At 48.4% G+C, this 22460-nt stretch overlaps 1 protein-coding gene across 2 annotated transcripts in view; it reads left to right on the forward strand.

Annotated features, from left to right (window-relative positions):
• The window catches only part of LOC144145419 (guanine nucleotide-binding protein subunit beta-2-like), a 64391-nt gene that overhangs the window by 34587 nt on the left and 7344 nt on the right, over positions 1-22460 (forward strand). For both annotated transcript variants that reach the window (XM_077677031.1, XM_077677032.1), the window contains 3 exons: positions 11048-11111; positions 20485-20708; positions 21334-21463. In XM_077677031.1, coding sequence (XP_077533157.1) covers positions 11048-11111; positions 20485-20708; positions 21334-21463 — 418 coding nt within the window. The remainder of the gene's footprint in view (positions 1-11047; positions 11112-20484; positions 20709-21333; positions 21464-22460) is intronic.

A 22460-nucleotide genomic window follows, 5' to 3' on the forward strand; every position in this document is an offset into this window, starting at 1 on the left:
AACTGATTTGTACAAATACAGGCAGCGATGAGCGCGCGAACTTCAACGCAAAAATTGACGCCCACAACCACCGTGATGTGTAAAATTGCGCTGCTGCTAGGGTGGCGAACACGTGTGCAACGTGCAGCTGCGAGCGAAGGGCAGACATAGCCGTAACGTGAGGGGGTAAGGGCAACGAGGAGAGGCATTCCATAATGAAGGCAACGTGTTTGTAGTCTGACTGGTTGGCTGGCTAGCTCACTTTCGCAGTATGTTGCTCATTTCGTAGAGAAGGGGAATAGGACAGTGCGTGTGCCTCTGTGTCGAGTCGTCACTGCAAAAACACGCTTCAAGATAAGGCAGGAGGGGGGCAATTCGCAGACGACATCATCCGATTCAAGCAGCAGTGGTCGGCGTACTCGTTGGAATGCTTTATCTCGTTGCTATTTCCCGTTGTCGCGACTGCATGAGTCGCGTCACCGGTGTCTTTCGATCGGCGCTCTGTCGTTTTAGCCTATGTTGTCCGTAAACTTTACGGATACTGTATGTGCAGCCTTCGCCCAAAGTTTCAACATTGGGGCTCATCGTCTAGGGTAGAAATGTCCTAACAAAACATCTCAGTGTGATCCAAGTTTAAGTCACTTCTAAAAAATTATGCTGAAGCTAACAAAGGCGCGTATATTTTCACCACTCGGGGTCGAAATTTTGTATTTGATTTCACAACTGCGCCGGCACTGCAGCAGGCACAGTGACTTCGTCAGTCTTGGCAAATGATGTATAGGTCTGCTGTTATTTGAGCTATAGGACAAGTTCTCGCTCACTCTTTTTCGTCGCTTGTGTTTAATTCCAGTTCAGAGGCCAGTGCTAGAAAGAGAGAGAGAGAGAGAGAGAGAGAGAGAGAGAGAGAGAGAGAGAGAGAGAGAGAGAGAGAGAGAGAGAGAGAGAGAGAGAGAGAGAGAGAGAGAGAGAGAGAGAGAGAGAGAGAGAGAGAGAGAGAGAGAGAGAGAGATTTAAAACGAAACAAGCAGTGGTCAGCTGCCTGTGTTAGGGGATGCGGACGCAACTGTGAAGAATCTTTCGCAACTCAAATGTTACTGCATGCTTCAGGAAATTTCGCTTCAGATTTTCGCGGAGGCCTTGTTAGATGCGATAGTATTTAAGCGGTCAACCAGCGCGTTCTCGTGCATTCTTTCTGCCTGCGCAGACCCGATATAATGTAGACTCACGTTTAAACGAACTCGAAGGGACCCTAAAAATTTGTTCGTATTATCAGACATTCTTCTTCAGCGGTTCGTCAGACATTCGTCTTCATTCATCTTTGCACGTGTGGATGTAGGTCCCATGTAGGTCGTCTTAGCCGAGTTCATTTAAATGGGGCTAAATGGGCTCCTTCTGGGCGGAGTGTCCGCAACTTGACGGACGTTGCGTACAGAAAAGCGGAAATTAGGACGGAAAGGTGGAAATCAGGACATCTCCCTTTTCTTGCGGTTCTCCTATTTTCACTCCTGTAAGACTTCGCTTGGTAGGAGGTGAGAAGGGCCCGGCGGGAGGAGCATCAACGCCACCTAGGGAGCATCCCCTCTACACCTCACTCCAACCACTCCCGTCCACAAGGAAATGTTAAAGAACACGACGAATACAGGGAAAGGGGGCCAATAAGCCAAAGCATACATTTGTTCACTTTGAAAGGACTAGCCTTCGGTAACTCGCTCAGCTCCACTGCAGCCACGAAAGGAGTTTATTTTCAACTACAAGGAAACGCAAGAAATATCGAGAAACTCAAATTTCCCATTATAGTGACGCATTATGGGAAGGAGTGACGTAATATGGACCAGCACTATTGGCTACAGTATCCGTGTGTTAACTGCACGTTATCATTCAAGTGGTGCAATCAAACGGAACTAGAGGCCCACTACAATCGCCAAGTCGTGCTTCTCGGCGGTGGCCCCGGCCAGCAGCCGCCAATCGCACAAAAACGACTCTGTGACGTCATAAAAACCTGGCGGGAAAATGGCTGGCGAGTCGCCGCTGCTTCGCCTGTTTTCCCGAATAGCTAGACTTCTTGTTCGATGTTTTCAGCAAAATTAGTATCGTTGTTATGGGATGAAAACAGTCTTCTAGTGGCCAAGCCCCTTACGGGCTTGGTCTGTTGGCGTCTCCTGTCGTCGTCGTCGTCGTCGTAATCATCGTTCGTCTCATGTAGTCACGATACTAAAACACCGGGACACTCGTTTACACCTCGCACTATAATGCAACGCGTTCTAAAAAAAACACCGGGACACTCGTTTACGCTTCGCGCTAGAGAGCTTCGTGCTTCAAAGACAATAGACATTTACAGCAAAGCTGTATACCTCTACCCCCAATGGTTTGACCTCCGTTGGCAGAAACGTCAAGGCACCAAGAATACACTTATACACTGCAAGCTTCGCCCCTCACCAGGTTTCAAATTAATGAAGATGGCCAGGGATTATTTTTTTAACGAATCGAACTCGTGTATTGTCTTTATGGTCTCGAGTTACGGTTCAACTCGAAAGCTTTACGCGTGGAATGGCTCGCGGCGCCGCTGGCAGCAGGGAAGGTAACCTTTCAGGGACGTATGTATATGCATCGGCGACCTTTCAGCGAACTGTGAGGCGCGTGTAGCGCAACGGCTCACCAGCCAGCCACACTGGGCGCTGCGGCGGCCTGTTTTGCCCACCGACCGAGCAGCCAGGCGGGAGTCTATTACGACGCCCGGTTGCACACACGCATGCCGACTCACGGGCGTCACGCCTGACGTGCACTATCGGGGCTGGGCGGAAGTTTGGACGGTGCAAAGATAACACGCACGAGGGAAGGTCTGCAACCGTACATGGGCAGTAGTAATACCTCTGCACCGAATACTCGCTACGGGTTTCGTCGTGGCAAGGGTAACCGAAATTCTCGTAATCATGCTTTCCAGCCGTCGCTTCCAGCCTGTTTCAGTTCCTCTTCTACCGAAGCTATATTTATCAAAACTTCTGATTGGCTGATTGATGCAGGCGCTAGTTAGCGCGTTCAAAAAAAATCGCGCCAATCCACCCCGTGAATGTGGTTGGAAAGCAAAGCTGTAAACGGCACCCATAACGATTACCCATGCGACGTCACTTAAATTCACTCACATCGCTCTACAAATAGCAAAACCAGAGAGAAGTGAAATGCACTTAACCACACCATTTATTACTTCAAAGAGACCTTCTTGTTAAGGTTAAATCAATGCATGAAGCATGAACGGTGTTTGGTTGAGTTGTATTGGTGTAGCACAAGAGTGGAAACTTTTTTTATAAAATTAAAGTAAGCTCCAACCCGGTGTTAGACGATCTGTCTTCTCCGTCTCTGCGCCGCGGACGGAGGCGACGAGATTTGCGGCAGAGAAGGAGCAGGGGGAAGAAATACTTCTGTTCAGATTTCTGAACGGCCCAGAGTGCAGCCCTGGGGAGTGATTCCTTCTTCCGTGGGGCCCATATGCAGTCCGCGCGCCTGTGTTCTGTCCACCCACTGAAGCTGGGTAGGTAAAGAGGGCCTGGAGAGCAGCATCTCCCATTGCTCTGGTTGGGTAGTTGACGGAAAGAGAGGAGGGTGCTCAAGGCTAAAGCCGCACACCCCGATTACGGGGCGGAGTGTTCCTACTTCTGAGCAAAATTTACAGTCAGCGTCGTAGCGATTCGGATGCGTTAAGTGAAGACGCGTTGGCTGTGGGAACGAGCCCGGATTGTATAAGCCGTAGGGTAGTTTGTTGTTCTCTGGAAAGGTCAGGGTAAGGCGAAGGTACGGTCTGTCTCAGAATGCGATAATGCTGGGTTATCTCCCTGAACGTGACAAGCGGGTGACTGACCTCGTGCAGCTCCATAGCATGGGAGGTAAAAGCACAGGCTTGTTGGGTGGGCGTATTTGTTGTCCTCCATTGAAGTGTGAGGGGGGTGTCCAGATGAGCTGAATGAAACCGTTTGGGGAGTGGTTTTTTAGCACACGCAGTGCAGGTCAGGACACCCAACCCTACTGGTAATTCCAGTAGGTTTGCTGGGAATCAATGACTACCCTCCGAACCCCTGGTTGAGCGAGAGCCAAGGTGATGGCTGCCTCTTCTGCTGGCGTCATTTCTTGGGTCCTAAGAGAGGTACACGCAAGGAGGTTGGTTCTGAAGGTAGCCACGATAATGGCGTATCGCTGCCCTCGATGTTTGGAGGCGTCTGTGTAGATAACTGCATGATTCCCATCGAGGGTGGTGTTTAGCGCTTGAGCCCGTGCTTTTCGGTGACCCTCGTCATGTGAGGGGTTCATATTTCTAAGCAAAGGGAGCATCTTTAGTTTTACTTGCCAAGAGTCTGGGAGTACGTCAAGCGGAGTGACATTCTGGGCTGCCCAGCCAATCTGGTGAAGCATGCGGTTACCCATCGCAGTTCTGAGTCGGACCTTATGGTTAGAAAGATGGCCTTATATCAGCTCTTCCACGGTGTTGTGGAGCCCCGTGCCAAGCAGCCTCTGTGTGGACGCACTCATAAGAAGACCAATGGCCTGCTCGACCGCCTTTATAATCATTATATAAAGCGTCTCTATGTCTTCCTTGTCTAGAAGAAGACAGGGGGTTGACGTAAGTAACTCTCGAGAGGACAAAAGCTTCAATTAATCGAAAGGTACCGGATTCCTTTAGGCCTCGCTTCTTGGTGGCAACTCGCCTGATCATGTGTATGATTTGATTAATGCTGTTTTTGAGGCGCTGCAAGGAGACGTCACTCCTGATGTTAGCCTCGAGATGTAGGCCCAGCTAGGATCTTGATGCTGGGGCTTGGAGTGATGGCCTGGCCATCAAGGATTATTTGAGTGTATTCCTTGGTTTGGCGTGAGGGCGGATGACAAGGAGCTGTGATTGTTTACGTGAACACTGGATGCCACAGGCTTTAGCACATTGGCGTAGTAGAAGTGAGATGTCATGCATTGGTGTGAGCTTCCTTTAATTTTTGTAACTCTTAGCACATGAGTAAGGTGCGCACAGGGCCGCTAGATGGGCGTGACTGGTCGCGTGACGCTTTCACGTGGCATTCAGCGAGAACGCAGGGGGTAAACCCGTAGATGTGCTTGGTTAGTACACCACCTGTCTTCCCAGTCTTCGTGTGGGCTCGTAGCTAAATCGGTAAGACAACGGGCTCTCGCTTTGTTAGTCTATTAGTTCCAGGTTCGATTCCCGGCGTTGCCAGCAAATTATTTTATTTGTTAGCTGGAGTTTTCTGGTGACACCAACGGTCGCGAAAGAACCCTTGGGGGGTAGAGGTAAAAAGCTTTGCTTTAAAACTGTTAATCATGCCCTATAGCTGGGGCAAGCCGGACATCACTTAAAGGGACACTGAAGTGAATTTGTCAAGCTCCCGTTTTTGCTTGCACTGCGTAGACTGGCTCAAATTAGCACACTTTTCATCGTTTTTTCCGGTTGACAAATCGGTAATTATTTTACAAAGCGCGAAAGAAGAAAAACGACCATGCGCGGTTTGCGGCGGCCGCACCAACTAAGCTGTGACGTTGGGAGGAGGGGGCACCGTGATTGGACGATGCCCAAGGTTAGCAATCAAACAAGTTTCGGTTTCGGTTTCGGTTCTGTAAAACAACATGTTTGACATCCGATGGCGTCGTTGGATGGGCATTCTCAATATCCCAGTAATCGTAGTACCGCGCTTCTGCCATGTTGTCGGCTGTAAAATGTATAAGATAAGCCTCCGAGGACGGCTTGGAATCGTAGCATTCACTAGCCGAGGCCTACGCAGTGCATGAACGCCCTCCGCGTCCCCGCAGACGCACAAATGCATGCGCTTTTCCCCCATATTTGGAGCTTGCCTCACTCATGCCTGTATCGTAAAAAGCGTGTTCGCACCAGGCCAAGGGTCTGTTGATTCTGGCCTGTGCTCACTGCCCGCAAGCAGTCGGTGCTTATGGCAACAGTACGCCAACGAGAACTCGCTAGCGCGCCAGTGCCAGGCTGCGCGAGTTCTGCGGACTAGTTCGTGGAGCAGTGAACGTTGCGGCCCAAAAAAAGGTGAACTCACTATAGAAAACATCGGCGAAAAACGAAAAAGTTACCTTATTAAAAAAAAAAAAAAGTAGCACCAGCGGGGACTCGAACATATGACGGGCGATGCACTTGCGATGATATACCTAGCGCTCCAGACCACACGGCCACGGGCGAGAGCGCTGCCAACAATGGAAATATAAGGTATATAATGTATAACCAGTTTACACTTTTATTTAGTTTTAGTATTTCAAGCAGCTTAGGTGACTATTTGTTGTATTGCGCTCGTGCAGTAAGCGTCCCCCGAGTTTCCACAATAGCTCACGTCTAGGAATTGCATTTCTTAGACGGAAAAGCGTTCGCAGATGCGTAGTCGTGCTGCTGACCGCTGTGCTTGTTCGCCCAGCGCAAAAAAGTGCTTCCCGCACACTAGTTTACGCTGTACGGTAAAAATCTCAGTTGATTTTATTTCCTTAGTACCTATATTGACTTCGCTAACTCTTCTACCCCTTCAAGAGGCCTTATATTTTCCTACTGGCGTACCAGTCAGCGAAGCGTCGCTTGTGCGCTTGTGCAGCGCTTGTGTGAAGCGACCTTGACTTGGAGCTAGATACAGAGTACAAACTAACGAAGTAAAGAAAGGCACGTTCTTCCATTCACAAACGTGTTGTGGCTTAGTTTCAACTGATCGAGCGAATTCCCATGACCCGTCGGCGGCCGGCGGACTAAACGTTGGGCCGACTGACTCGGTCGCGGAAGGTCGGCGAGCCGTGCAGTAGCGCAGCCAATTGCCAGCTCCTCTCCTGCTGACGTCACACGAAAACGCCAAAGAAAATGGGTGAGAGCGCAGAGAGGAGGACAGCATTTTCGAATTGATTTTTCTACTAAATAAATTTGCGTAAACGCGCTCAGAATGGTCGAAACAGTGCCTAGGGACTCCGGGCTACAATTTGCGCTCGTAATCCCGCTTTGTTTTCTTCAACTTTTTTTTTAAATCTTAAATTCTTGCAGAAAGTAGTGACCCAACACTCCCAGTACTTAGATTAGGGGGTCGCAAAGTACCTCAGACAAAAATTACGGCTATATGCCCATCTGATAACTGGTAAACTCGCTCAAAAGATTTTTCTCTCTTTCCCGGGCTTGACCTTCTTTAAACGGTTCGAGTTACGTCACTAAGGTCATGTAGCGGCTATTGGCCGGTTTTCCTTCAATTGCAGCAATGAACGCTTTCCGATAGCAACTTAAAAAAAAAAGCCACAAAAACAAAGTGGAAATGGAAGGCGTATCTGGCGCGAAGAGCGAATCACGCAGTGCCACTCCGTGCTGGCGATAACTATAGCTTTCGCAGTGGTTCCAGACGCGAAGGAAAAAGTGTTGCAGGGTCTCTTTAATTGCGCTAGGGACCGGTACACTTGACTTCCAGATAACTATAGTTTTCCCAGTGGTTCCAGACGCAAAGGAAAAAGTGTTGCGGGGTCCCTTTAATTACGCTAGGGTACACTTGACTTCCAGATGGTTAATTACCCCGAGAAATTGTCGACTATTTTATTAAAGCGAAAGCTTTCTTAGTAGAACCGATGGCGTCCTGTCAAATAGCTAATGGACTTCCCCATAGGGCCGTTGGTCGACCTAAAAGCTCTGATAAGATCTCGGGACACAAGGCGCGTGGGTGGAACCTGGCTTCCACTGTGTCAAAACGGTTGCTTAAAAATGCCGAAAAAGAAAGAGTTCTGAATAAGACAATACACGCATCGATTATGAAGAAGGAGTACAACAGTGTGCACCTTTACCTCGGAAACTATACGTGTCGGTATACATTTAGGTCGTTCTTTAGATGCGTTTACTTAGTGCGCAAAAAATCGTCGCGTGGGTTCGTTCTTCGTTTACGATTTGGGCCTTTGAAGGCTTGACGATTGATTGGGCGCAGTTTCAGCGAAGGTTTTCACGCACTTCTAGCGAACGTTTTGACGCACTTTTGACGCAGTTTCGGCGTCAGAAAGCTTTCAACTTCCCTCAACTTTCGTGATGAACAGATGGTAAAATTTCTACTGGCCTAGGACATACATGTTTATAGCAATATTGAGGTGCGTAATAAATAAAACTATGTCATTTAAGAAAAAAACCGTGAATCTGGCTGGCGGTTTCAGGTGGATCTGGCATTATAAGGTTGGCGATCAAGCATAAACTGTTCCATCCCATTTTTCGTAACTGACAGAAGGCGTGTGATACGTCGTCGAACACATCTATATTAGCTCAGTTTTTGAATCAAAATCTTTTTCCACTGCCGACGCGCGGGGACACGAGGAAGCCCCGAGGGTGGCAGCAAGAGATAGCAGCAAGTAAGGAATTTTAGGGGCCTTTGCTGCAAGAGTGTGGCAGCAAGAGCGACACAGGCAGGGCCATGTCGTGCGCCACAGTCAGTGCCTTTCCGCAAGCATTGTCGGATATCCGGTACCCTCCTGCGTAGGTGATGCAACGAGACACTGTATCTGTCTCCAAATCACGTACAAATAAAATTACGAGCCGCGTCCTCAACGCACACAGTAAGCAATGTTTTGTGCGTCATTTCGGGCCCTGTAGGAGACCCTGATCAAGGGGACGCCCCGTGTGCTTTGTACAGTTCATCAGACACCCACAGAAACTCCTGAACCGAGGAATACATGCATTTTCACGCCTATATATGCCGCGTCGTTTCAATGTGACAGCCGTCGTTGTAAAGGCTTCGACCCCTGGTTAACTTTACGAACCTGTTTCCGTGGACTGAGAACTGTCTTGTTCACACGCCTGTTCGTCGTCGGAAAACACTTTTACAGCAAACCTGTTATGAGTACTGACAAGAAAGTTCAAGGCTCAGATAACTATGTAAAAAGTTTACTTTGCTTATAGAGATATCACCCAGGAAGTCTCAACAGTAACTGTTATGTATAACATATTTTAAATCAATTTTAATCTTCGCACGCTCGAAAAACCTCAGAATGGATACCCAGTCGACACCGGCACCACCATGACGCGTTCTCCCCAAACTGCCGGCTCCAGGGCTCCCGTGCCGTTCGGCACGCGCTGCTATGCCTTGTGCTTTACGTCACAGTTTTATGACTGACATCATGCAGCCCGGGCGCGTGCGGCGACGGCAGGTCTGGACAGGCTCGCTCGCTCCAGCATGCGCGTCCAGACCGGTCGTGGGGCGACGAAAACAGTGACGTCAAGAGCGCCGTCCTGTCATGGCGGCCGCCTAGGTGTTCGTGACGTCGAAATTTAAACTGACACGAACAAACGAGGCTGTGAATAATTGTTTACGCTGCGGTCTACCATCCAATGTACCATTCTACAATTAGTGGGCTGGTAGGCGCCAATAGCAGAAAAGCAAAAAAAAAAAACGCGACACAAAAATATTATGTCAGGACTCCTTCAATGTCTTGGTTTCCACATATCGTATCCATCTGTAAAATCGCGTAGAACGGAAATTTTTCGTTTTCAGAGTTACTTTTGAAGCTGTTTTTACTTGTTGTTTTGTGCTGCCTTCTTGAATGGCTTCCAGAGCGACGTTTTGGCCGGTATCCTTCCCGTCTGAGCACATGCACATCACCGGTCGCCCGTTTAGTGCGCACAGGTGTGGGGTGGGGTGGGACACTTGGGTAGCCTGGACACGTAACCAGGCTTCACGCGCTCACCAATAATGTGCCCGTTGGTGGGCAATTTCAACGTGGACGCCTCAAAGCCCGTTGCGACCTGTCCTGTCTACTGTCCCCCGTGGTCGAGGGGTTTGGGTTAATGTGTTACACAAACAGTATGATGCCCACGACGCGAGACGGAAACGGACAGTCTCGTGTTTGTCCACTAGAAAAAAACTGTGGTTGATTCCTCTGTCATAGGAATCGGTAAAACACGAAAGTGAAATGTGCAGCGAAATCTGCAGCTGAGCGTGATTTGCAGATCGGCGGCTGCCCTGTTGGTGCGCTTGGCGAGCGACGTCCTGCTGGCGGGTCGCTTCGGCAAAGGTGTACTGGCGTCATTTCCGTGACGGATATGACATATAAGCGAAATCTCGGTGTATCCCGGAATAAAACACTTTCGTGTTAAAATATAAAACCAGAAAACTAACAACCCTAAGTATAACGTACTCCTTAGTACTAAAGGTTGCTTTCCCGCATGAAGACCCTGTCTACAGGGGTGCACCCTTTACAGGTCACTTGCTTCGTTGTACTGACGTCACTTCCGTGACGGATATGATGTTAGTGAAATCTTGGTGTATCCAGGAATAAAACGCTTTCGTGTTAAAACAAGTCATTAAAAGCTTCGTTCAGATAATTAGCTATGTATAGGAAGTATGCTCGATCGCAAATTCCAAACCAACAAACGCGTTTTGTTTCGTGCCCTCCTTGGGCTTAGCCCAACTTCGCTGGTGATCCTTCTTCAGAGAGTGAGGGGCACAGAATGTATTTTACTGCGAAGCAGTATACCTCTAACCATCCAAGGAAATTATCGTGTCCGCGTCAAAAGAAAACTCACAGGCTACTGTAACTGGTTACACAAAGAAACATCCAGGCTACTAATGGCTACACCCGGACTACAAAAACAAACCACCGGCACCGCCAGGGATCGAAACTGGGCCCGAAGAGAAGCGGAACGAGAGCCCGTCGTATTGCCGACTAAGCCACGCCCACACGTGGAGACGGGGCGACAGACGGTGGTTTGGATTCAGCGTCTGAAAAGGGGGAGGGCGCTTTTTGGACGTCATACATTAAACAAGAGTGAGGGGGGGGCAGTGAGAGAGATGACGACATAGTCGCGCGTGCCGCCCTCACCCTTCAAAATATGATCCTCTCCGTTTTCTTTTTGCCGACGATATGCGTTCAGGGTTCCGCCCCGGCGAATCCTAGGAAACGGCGGGCAGGCTCTCTGGTTTCACTCTTTGTAGAGCCACGTGTGTGAATTCAAGTGACGCCGCATGGGTAGTCGTTGTGGGTGTCCTTAACAGCTTCGCAGTCCAACCACCTTCACAGCGTGGATTGGAGCCAATTTTTTTCCTTACGGCTTCTTGTTCTCTTTCAGGAAGGCAGTGTCTGGATCACTGGATGGAAAGCTCATCATCTGGGATGTCTTCACCGGAAACAAAGTAAGCGAATCTTTCGTGCTGCTTGTCCACTCTTGGAGCCGAAAGTCCTAGCGAATAAGCTGATCCCGTAGCTAAACAGTGCAACGGAGAGGAGCAGGAACAGATGTGAGATTTGCAGTGACAAACTGCGACTGTTTGGTTAATTGTCTCTCACCCACACTGTTCATCCCAGTTTGTTATCTTTAAGCACGGCAACAGAAAATTACCATACTTGAAAGCTGAAACACTGTCGGACATGGCGATGCCCAATTCGTCGGAGATGATCCGTGGCTTTTTTGGTGGTGGTTATAAAAGAGACAGAGAGAGAGAGAGAGAGAGAGAGAGAGAGAGAGAATGTGTGCGTGCGTGCGTGCGTGTGTGTGGGGGGGGGGGGTATTGGACGTGAAAAGTATGCATAGCAGGATTTTTGCATCAAAACCTAAAATGTAAATTGTGTGGTAAAGGTGGCGATGACCTTCTCTTTATGTTGCAAGTGGCGTACAAGTCGTGGAGTGACCGGAAGAAGGCCACTGACACCATTGCCCTCCCCCCCCCCCCCCCCATGTGCACGCTTTGTCATTACGTGTGTAAAGCCATCATGCAACATCTCATCTTGCGCTGCTCCACTTTTGGTCTGCATCGACGCAGCCATATTGTTTTTGAGCATGGTGATATTGAAGCTGTGCATAAAGATCCTACTTGAACACCCTCCAACACCTAGTCACATTAGACCAGTTTGGGGTGTCTAGCGGCCTGACGCGCGTGAGTTGGCCAATGTCTGCCTCCATACATCCCTCTCTTCCAACATTAGCGACCTCCGGCACTCCTCTTCCAAATTAAAAAAATTCTCAACCAATCTCTATCCTGGTGCGTCTGCTGTCACCAACCATAAGTTACAATGGCCGCCTTACCTGCTGCGATGGTTTAGCGGTTAAGACATTGTGCTGCTGAGCCCAAGGTCGCGGGTTCTATCCCGGTAATGGCGGTCGTTGGGTCCGAAAACCGAAAACGCCCGTGTGTTAAGAGATCGGCGCACGGTAAACATCCCCAGGTGGTCTAAATTAATCCGTAGCCCTGCACTATAGCGCACTTCATATATTGCCCATGTGAAGCTTCGAATAGTCGCCGTGACCAAGATTTCAACATTTTTTTGCGTAAAACCATCCACATTTATGTCACTAGGTGATTGCTGGCAGACAGAGCACAGTGTACCAGAAAGACCCTTCTGGCTTCTACACGGATGTGCATTCTTGCCCCCCGGCCGTTGACGGTTCGTGCGTACACCATTGTATCACTGAAGCTTCCAACACTAGCGGGAAAGTTAGCGGTGACTGTATGATAGGTTGCGAGCTTAGACGACATGTCTACTTATAGCCAAACAGAAGAAAAAACAGGGAGATAAAAGAATACTCAGAGGAAAGTTAAGCAAAATAATGAGGAACGCGCGCAACAGACAGAGAGCGAGAGAGAGAGAGAGAGAGCAGATGGATGCGTTTGGTCGAGCGATCTACCAGCGCTGGAACATGACGACGAACGGTTAAACTGCAGTGGCTCTTTTTACAGCGATGCTGTATACGGTTAGGATGCCAGGGTCTCGCGCCGGCAGCAACGATTTACTCAGCGGAGTGTGTTGAGCGCATGGAAAAATTCACGTGAGATAAAAAAAAAGGTCTTAAATCCTCCTCCTCTTTGATATATAAGATTACAGTAGACTTGCGATAATCCAAACTCCGATAATTCGTACTTTCGGGTAGTTCAAACAAAATTCAAAATTTTGGTTGGCCCGCCATTCCTTCAATGTATTAAAAAGCCGCTTAATTCAAACTCCGTCATTCGGTTAATTCTCACTTTTTGCGTATCCATACGGGAAAATAGCTACTGCTTTCCCAAAAATATTTGAAAATCTGCGTGCTTATAACAGTCGGAAAATGAAAAAGGAGCGCCTCGAGCCTTCGAGGAAAAAGGTGTTGCTAGTAAACGAACGTTCGAAACGAAGCACAAATACGACAGACCGTGACGTTTCTCAAATTTCTAGCCTTATTTATCATTTTTACAATGAGAATTAGAAAAAAGGATGCACAGGCCTCAAAAAACGTCTAAACATGATTGACTGCCTACACTTGCCGAAGCGGTCAAAACCATGCGGGCCACTGTCGCAAAAAAAAAAAAAAAAAAAACGCGCAATCACGCAATCGCGTGTCATCAAAAAAAAAAAAAAACGACACGGCGGTTATGAAAGTGACGCGAACGGCATTCGGCTTGTGGACCTTACCCCTCTGCTTTCTGTTTATTTTGTGCAGTTGGGGTATAAAAACGCTTAGAAATTAAAAAAAAAATGTGATTAAAAGCAATGCTGTGTGCTGTCACCTTGCCCAGAGTCATATACAGTGTAGCCCACTTATAACGAACCCAGTTTTAACGAAATAGCGGCTATAGCGAACAAATCTTCGTTTCCCGTTACCATTGCTATAGATAGATTTTTTGTCCAGATATAGCGAAAAGCGGATATAACGAAGTGATTTCGGTTTCCCGTTGTGTTCGTTTAAGCGGGCTAGACTGTATATGAGAACTTCTGATAATTCAAACTTCGGATAATTCAAACAAAATCCTGGGGTACCTTCGAGTTTGAATTATCGCGAGTCGACTGTATTCTATTGCCCTGAAAAAATGTCTTCCCAGCAATGTATTCGTGTTTAGGAAGAAGCCGACTTTGAGAAGATCGGCCCAGGCGGCACAGAAAGTGTGCCCCAAGACCGGCCCGTCTATGGCCGCTTTCTGGCATGTCCGGCCAGCATCTAGGTTCTGGCAGCCACTGATCATGCGTTGAACGGCCAACATTCGGCAACCAGCGCTTCGGCATTTTTCCGTCCGCCCGTGTCCGGACGCACAACGGCAGCTAACCGGCTGCCAGATATTCAGTTCTCTTACGGCTGCCGATGTTGAGAAAGAGAACGGCCGAAGTACGGCCTTAGGGCATCCGTTTTTTCTTCGGGAAGCGGTAATCGGCCGAAGCACGGCAAGCGACCGGCCACAGAATATGCGTATTCTTGCGGCAGTTGGTGTTCGAAAGGAGACCGGCCGGAGCGCGGCTGCCGTGCATTTGTTGTTTCAACGGTGAACCGCGCGTCCGGCGGACGTACGGCCCCAGAATATACGTTTTGCATTCGGTTAGCTGTCTTCGGCCGAATTACGGCCAGCGAATGGCCACAGAATATTTGGCAACCGGTGTTCAAGAGGAGACCGGCCTACGTAAGGTATCTGGTTATACGTCCTTTTTTCGGCAAACGGCATCCAGCCGAACAACGGCTCGCGCCTGGGCACCGAGAATTCATGCACAGACGTGTTTGGAAGGAGACCGACCGGTTTTTTTCTGGGGGGACAAAGAGCCGTTAGGGAGCCGAACGACGGGGTCGCGTTTTTCATCCGCTCCGTGTTTCTACGTTTTAAATGAACGAACATCGTTTGTCAAACAGTAATGAGTGTTCTCGGTGAACGGGCAAGGTGCAAGGACTCACTGGACATTAGCAGGGAGCCTTTTAGGCCATCGAAATGTCATTTATTGCCACAAGAAGACTGTGCCACACCGACGGGTGAGCTAAGCCTCGCCAGTCATCGCCGCTACCACCCCTCTGCCGCCGGCTACGTCGACGCATCAGCTCGAGGCTATTCGCCCCCTCAAGAAATGGAGAGCATTGGAGACATCGATCCACCAGAGATGTCCGATCCGAGATGGAGATGGTTCACCAAAATAACTGGCCTTCAAGGGCGTCGAGCAAGCGGCAACCACGCAGGAGCTAAACCGCCACCATGTCAAGGACTCCCCACCAAAGAAAGGCAAGTGCGAGCAAAAGCGCAAGTTATTCTGCTTACAATTAAACTGCGACAAGCAATGTTGCACTATGTTGTTGGTGATAAACGCAGAAGAGACTCGCTCGTGCATTGGTAGGATCAACTTCATGCCCTGCACTATGTTACTTCAGGGGATTTTACGACTGCCTATTTAGAAAAAAAATTATTTTAAGTTTGCGATAACAACAGAGCCTTGTCACTGACGAAGCCTAGCTGTTAATTTATTTCCGATGTTTGAAGGTGAGCTTAGCTACTCTTGGGACATGACTCATTTGGTTAAACATAATCGCCAGCATCCTAGCAAACACGGATTTTGTCAGGATTTTCTTGCTCAACGCAGATTGTTGAGTTCACGCACGATTTGGCTCTTGCAATAGATAAGCTTAAAGTGGTTGACTCTATATTCTTGGACTGCAGAAAAGCAAATGATGGTGTTGCATATCACCTTCTGCGTAGTACATTTTATCCTATGAACTGAATGAATCGGTTTTTGCATTGTTATTACTATTGGCCCTATAGCTTTGTTCAAAAGTACTGTGTAGTTAACCGGACTATAGCGAATGAACGTGATTCCGTATACCTGCAGCTTTATTCGCATTTAATAACATCCTGGTGTGCTGATTCAGAAAAGTTTTTGGATGTTAAACAGTGTGTTAACGGCACCTTTACAAGAAAACCTTCATTCCAATTGGATACGTATACCGTAAATTATGCTGCTGTGACAAAGGCCGAGGAATATAAATACCTAGGAGTTTATTTAGGGAGTGGTTAGAGGTTAAATAGGCAGGTTCACACCATAAAAGTTACGGCTGCATATGTTTTTGGCTTTCTGAGACGAAATCTCAGTGAACCTCCATCTAACTGAAAAGAACAACCGTATTTCACTCATGTGCGCTCAATCTTGGAGTACGCATGTGTTTTCGTGGATCCCTACAAGAGCTCGTTGATACGCTCGAAAACATACAGAAATGTCAGGGCAATTCGTATTAGGTTATTGGCACGCTCAACTTAGCATGAGAGAAAGTAAAAGTAAACTGAAATGGCAGGACGTGAAAGATCACAGACGAAACCACAGGTTTAACTTTTTTCGTAATATCTATTATTCGAAAACTGTTGTAGAAGGGGAGAAGTATGTCCAAGCGCCATTCTACATATCTCAAAGTGGGACCGCTAGCTTAAAGCAAATTATTAACTTTTCTTTAAAGGTGACGCCTTGCGCGATTCCTTTTATTTTACATCAATGCTGCAGTGTAATTATCTTCGACGTATGATTGCATTAACTGTTTATATTGACGATTTTCAGCGCGCTTTGTAGAATTATTTTGTTATTTTGTCTCATATTTAATGCTTAGTGTTATGTATCTCCCCTCTGTAATGCATGCAAAGGAAAGCAGGTATCAAATAAACAAATAAATAAATAAATAAATAAATAAATAAATAAAAAAACAATGATAAATACATGAATAAAAATAAATAAATAAATAAATAAACAAATAAAAAACAATAAATAAATAAATAAATAAATAAATAAAAAACAATGATAAATACATGAATAAAAATAAATAAATAAATAAACAAACAAATAAAAAACAATAAATAAATAAATAAATAAATAAATAAATAAACTTCCAGAGGCGCAAGTTTGCCTCCGACGGGTTGAGAACCCTACGCATTCAACGTTGACCAATAAAATATTTATTGCCCTATTCGTTGCAGTATGCAAGGTTTCCTGTATACATGCTACCATTGCTACGTTATTGGTTTGAAACAAATTATGTAACTCTAATTTTACGCCTTTCCTTGCGTGAACACAAAGGGATACAACTGCAGCCACCTGAAGCAGGGCGTCATTCGCGACGCGTCTAGAATTTTTTTAACGTAGTATGACATTAGAAGAAAATTAAGTTCTTTTGGACTATTGAGTGGTGTGGACGTACACTCATGAAAACAACATTAAAATAGATTGAAAATGAAAGTACCTGTTCGCTCCTTCTTAGGATCAGCCCTGCGCAAGATCATCAGAAAAGTTGATCGAGTAGAAAATGTCTTTGCAAGAAAAATGGGCAAAAAACTGGACATACTTTTTTGTGAAGGAGTTATATTAAATGCTCCTGAGTGTTTTGTTGAGAACCAAAACGCTTCGTAAAGGCATTCACGCCGGTTTTATATACATCAAAATTGGTCAAGCAACTGTTATAAAAATAGTTTATGTAGTCATAGCATGAAAGTGTTCCGGAATATTGCCCTAAAAGAAATTGGCTAAAAGCGGCGCAATTTATCTCTCTGAAATTCAACCCACTAATGTATGCGCCCTCCGCCGCTCCCCCCCCCCCCCTCCTCTTTCCCCGTTTATTACAGGTAAGCCGCCCCACAGAGGATATCAGGATCTGGACAATACATCTATTCAAGCTCTACAAAGAACTGAATATTTTCTGTGTTCGGCAGTAAAAGAGGCACAGCAATTAAAGGACCGACAATTTGTGAGCACTGTTTAATAAATGAATTTTGCTGTCAACTGAGGCTGGTAATTAAGCAAAGCTGCGCTGAAAGCTTGACGGCTGGTGCTTGCGCGCGAACTCACTTTGATGTGGCTGCATTGGACCCAAAATGCTGGGTTTGTGCTGCTTCTGCACTGCGCGAATGAGTCATCTGCTTGCGCGACATGCAGTGACCGGCCTCAGTACAGCTAACGTACGGTGGCTGAACTCCAATGCCCGTAGCACGGCCGTATTTCCGGTAGCTGTAGTCCGGCTGGAGTCCGACGACCGCATCTCGGCTGTCCTCCGGCGGACGTACTTCGGCCGTACACGGGTGGCTTTGGAATGGCCGGAGCCCTACGGCTGGAATCTGGCCGTATGACTGTAAGCCGGTCGACTGGCCGACGGACACTGGCCGTTGGACAGCCATCGGAGTACGGCCGTATACGGCCAAAAGGCCCACATTTGGACATGGGCCGAACATGGCTGCCGGAAAACGGCCGGACAGAAAATCACCGGCCAAAGTACACCGGCCTGTTTTAGGCCGAACAGTCCTGTGCTGCCTGGGGGTGTAAGCTTGGCTTTTGCATGCAAGCTGGCTTTCCCACATTGTGTTGCGCAGTGAAGCATGGCCGTCTCCGTACGGAGTATATGGTTAGAGCCCCACTTCATAGCCTCGCCGCGAGGCCCACCACTGGAGAGGCCGGCGCTGCGATCGTTTTGACGTCACTTGTAGGATCACCGTTCCTATCTTGCTGCGTGGTTAGCTTGCAGAACCCACTTCGTTTAGGACGCGCGTTCTAAAAGTACTTTCGTGTTAATTTCCGTCGTTTGAAGTTAATTCTCAGTGTGTCAATCGCAGTTTGACCTCATGGGGACTTTATAACCGTATCAACTGTGGTACATTATCCGCAAACAACTTGAGCGTTGTGGTGTATGCGACCGAACCCGGTGTAAGCGTAAGCTGCGGCTCGTTTCCCCGATCAACAATGTAGACTACGACGATCGCCGAGTTAAGTTTCTAGATTTCCCTCGTTTGCAAGAAATTTATAATGCAGGAAACCATGAAGCGTGTATTGATCGCCGAAACGCTCCGCACACGCACCCGCCGTGCGTGCCCGCACGGCCGACGGAGCGACTCGAGCCGACGCACGTCGCGACAGCAACAATGCCGCCGCTCTTTAAAATCACAAAAGTTGTGGAAAAGAAGTTCCAGATTGGTGAAAGTGGAATTTAGTGTGGTGAAGAATTTTGGTAGGTAGTGTCATCAGCAGTGGTTTTTAAAGCGATGCTCAAATATCCGTCGCGATTTACGCCGACCGGCACCGCCGTCCCGTTCACGCACGGTGTGGCCGAAGGGTGGCGATACCTGCGCGCAGGAATCGGTCGAGCCCGTGGCAGGCATCTTGATCGTCGATCGCTTAAACGGCAATTACCGCGGATACAGAGCTCCACATACGGCAAGGGGGGTGACAGTGCGGTGATAAGTTATGTTAGGGACTGTCATTCGCTACTGTAATGATAACGGCGATACAATATCTGCCGCGACGCTAAGCCTAAAGTTCCCAACATTCGATTACGTGCATTCGAACCCGGATGCGAGCTATTGAAGACCCTCTCGTCGCGTGCGCGCGTGTTGCGTTTAGGTTCCCTTAACTTCTTGGGTGTCCCCAACGCTGGGTTCTCCTATTCTAAAACTCCCCATTACTCCAAATCATTAACGGCGTGTTTTGCCTCGCACAAAGCCTCGCCTTCTGTGAGCAGTCGTGAGTTTCGAAATTGATACCAGAGAAAGGCAGGCTCAATTCCGACGCCGAGGTCCTAATGAAAACTAAATATAGCCATGCCAAAACCCGCTCGAAGGCGTTGAAAACTCGCGTTCATACCATTCATACATTGAGGAAAAGTTGTCGCGAAAAGTAAACATAGCCGTGCGAGTACAGGCTACGGCTGTGATCGTTGATCAAATCCCGGTATAACTATAAAAATATTGTAGGGGAAATGGGAACTGTTAAGCCAAACTGCAGATCATAGCAGCACATTTACATGTGCGGCGAAACAATCCGATCACTGTTCTCGCGTAGTCATTCATTTACCAGGCAATGCGAGCAGTAGGCGCGCTGAGATCACAAGTGAGCGAGGCGCTTCTGTCGCTATTACAAGGTGTTTCCTTGCGCACACAGTTTCGTACATGTCCCGCCACAAGTATTTCATAATGGATTTACAGCGTACTTTTTCTCGGCATCAGTTGCATCGTCCTTGACGTTAGCTGGCTGCGTACGAGCTGTGGGTCGCGATGGTAGCAACTACCTAAACACGGTGCTGTCGCCGGGAAGATGCGAGTTTCTGATTGCTTGCCCGGATTGTTCGGTCTGCAGAGAACATTTTGAGTAATTCGCATCGAATCCACAAGATGGGGAAAGACGGTGGCCACCACCACCACCACAACAACAACAACAACAACAACAACAAACATGCGGTCGCATACGCACAGGAAATGTGCTGTAGCAGACGACAACACGACCAGGCGTCCTAGAAGTGACGTCACTCATAGGTGGCGCCACGGTATCTCCTCGAGGCCAGTCACGCCCGGCGTATATCCCTCCCCCCTGACTTTGCGCAAAGCCGCACGCTCTTCGGCGACCACGTGTGCGGCGCATTAGAGCTTGCGCTGTCTTTGGCGTCATCGCGCTATTATAAAACGTCATTGTATCTACCCGCCAATCGTGTTTCCTTTGCGACGTAGAGTTTACTTTTAATTCAACCTAGCAAATCTCCACTACAGCTAAACTCCAAAATAGCGAATCCCACCAGAGCACCGGCTTCACCGGGCTGTCCTCTTCATTGGGTGAAGGGCTCAAATTTTTATCCCCGTCCTCAATTTTAAGAAAGCTGAAGTATGTAGTGAATGTGTGCATATAAGTGAGCGATCCAGAGAGAGGGTGAACTCGTTGAATGGTGGATACATGTACGGAGTACTGCTGATTGATTGATTGATTGATTGATTGATTGATTGATTGATTGATTGATTGATTGATTGATTGATTGATTGGATTGATTTCGTGCAGATGCGCGTGATCCCGCTCCGCTCGAGCTGGGTGATGGCGTGCGCGTTCGACGAGGTGGGCAACTACGTGGCCGTGGGCGGCATGGACAACATGTGCACCATCTACGACCTGCGCGGCACCAACGCCAAGGTGCGCCGAGAGCTGGCCGGCATGGACGGGTACCTGTCCAGCGTGCGCTTCCTCGGCGACTCGCAGGTCATCACGGGCTCCGGGGACACGCGCATGTGAGTGCACGCGGTGCCGATGCTGCACACGACCAAGGCCAATTAAGCGAACCGACCGACCGGCTTGGGGTAAAACGAGAGCGCGGCGTCCTGCCGTTTCTCTTGCGCAAATTCAAGCCACCATTCTAAAGACTATTAACCTGAATGGCATTTTTAAGCGGTGCTGTTAGCCTCTGTTTTGCGTCTGAAAGCTCACGTAGTGTTACTAACCCACGAGGCAGCGAACACCCGCTGCAGCCTGCAACACTTTTACCTGGAATTCTCCAGTCGTTAGGCCTAACGTTACGCCTCCCGGTCTAATGGCATTACCAGGTGCCCGGTGCTTGACGTGCAATGAGTTTGACGCTGACTGGAACGTCGTTAGGCCTTTCGGACTGCCAAATGTCAGGCCTGACGAGGGCGTGCACAGCGCACGTCCGCGGGAGCGTATCGGCCAACGCTCGGCCCCGAAATTTTCCGTCGCTGGCCGGGGAAATAAATAAACTGCTCTAAAATAAGCCTCCAAGTTTTGAGGACGCGTAATTTTGGCGTCTAGCGGTCACTGCGACGCCGGCAAAAAAAGTCTAGGCCGGTTGGTTTGATTCGCCACCGCCGACTTCTCTTGACCGGCGTTATTTCTTTGCAGCGTGCTGTGGGACTTGGAGAGGGGCCAGAAGGTGGTGACGTTCGAAGGTCACGAGGGTGACGTCATAAGCCTGTCGCTGCATCCCGAGCGCACAACCTTCGTCACTGGATCCGTGGACAACACCACTCGTGTAATGTGCATGCATTTCGCTCTCTCACGGTGTACGCGCGAATCGTATACGAACAGGTGCTTATGTTCTTTTGACGCTAGAGACGTGGTGCAATTAGCCGTCACAAAATAAAAAATCCCGGGCCCTCTCCACTAACGTGAACCTGGGAAGGGGCGAAGCATGCAGTTTATAAGTGCATTCTTGGCGCCTTGGCGTTTTTGCCGACGAAGATGAAACCTTTGTGGGGTAGAGGTATATACAGCTTTGCTGTAAAAGTCTCGTGTCTGTGAAGAACGACGCGTTTTAGCGCGAGGCGTAAACGAGTTTGCCGGTGTTTGTTGCGTTCTAGGGCGAGGCGTGAACGAGTTTCCCGGTGTTTTAGTACCGTCTACATGAGATGAAGATTACGACGACGAATTACGACGACGACAGAAGACGCCAACAGCTCCAGCCCCTAAGAGGCTTCGCCCCTAATACCAAGAGAGGCAGCACTAAGGGGAAGAAAATGGCTGCAGGATTAACGCTTGTAAATCCAGCTATCTCGAGCGAAAGCTGATGCGAACAGATGACCCAGCCAGTGTGCCCATGGAGAAACTGAGCGACTAAGCACCGGCCGCGAAGCAGCCGTTGAACACTTGCCTAGTCACGTGGTACCGCAGCGGCGAGGCTCCGAGCGTGAGCGTATATCAGCGACACCTCTCCGTAGAGGATCACGTGGCATGACGTCACACTTTCTACGCCTGCACTCCGGTGACTCAAGGTCGTTGCGACGCGGTGAATGACTTGCTGGGCATTGCATAGTAGATCTATCGCTCTAATAAATAAAGTTATGCATTCTCATTTCAATACAAACAACATTGCATTCGTGCATGGGCGCCGGCAGGACATTTCCCGATTAGAGGCGCGAAAAAATCGATTATTTAAAGAAAAATGCGCACTAGTAAAAACAACCTCGCTTAATTGACCGACAAACTGATCGACATGGAAGACAGCTAAGGCCGGATTTTCCGAAATTTCA

Source organism: Haemaphysalis longicornis, unplaced genomic scaffold (genome assembly GCF_048455015.1).
Source record: "Haemaphysalis longicornis isolate Haplotype H1 unplaced genomic scaffold, Haemaphysalis longicornis Haplotype H1 scaffold_7, whole genome shotgun sequence".
Taxonomy (NCBI): domain Eukaryota; kingdom Metazoa; phylum Arthropoda; class Arachnida; order Ixodida; family Ixodidae; genus Haemaphysalis; species Haemaphysalis longicornis.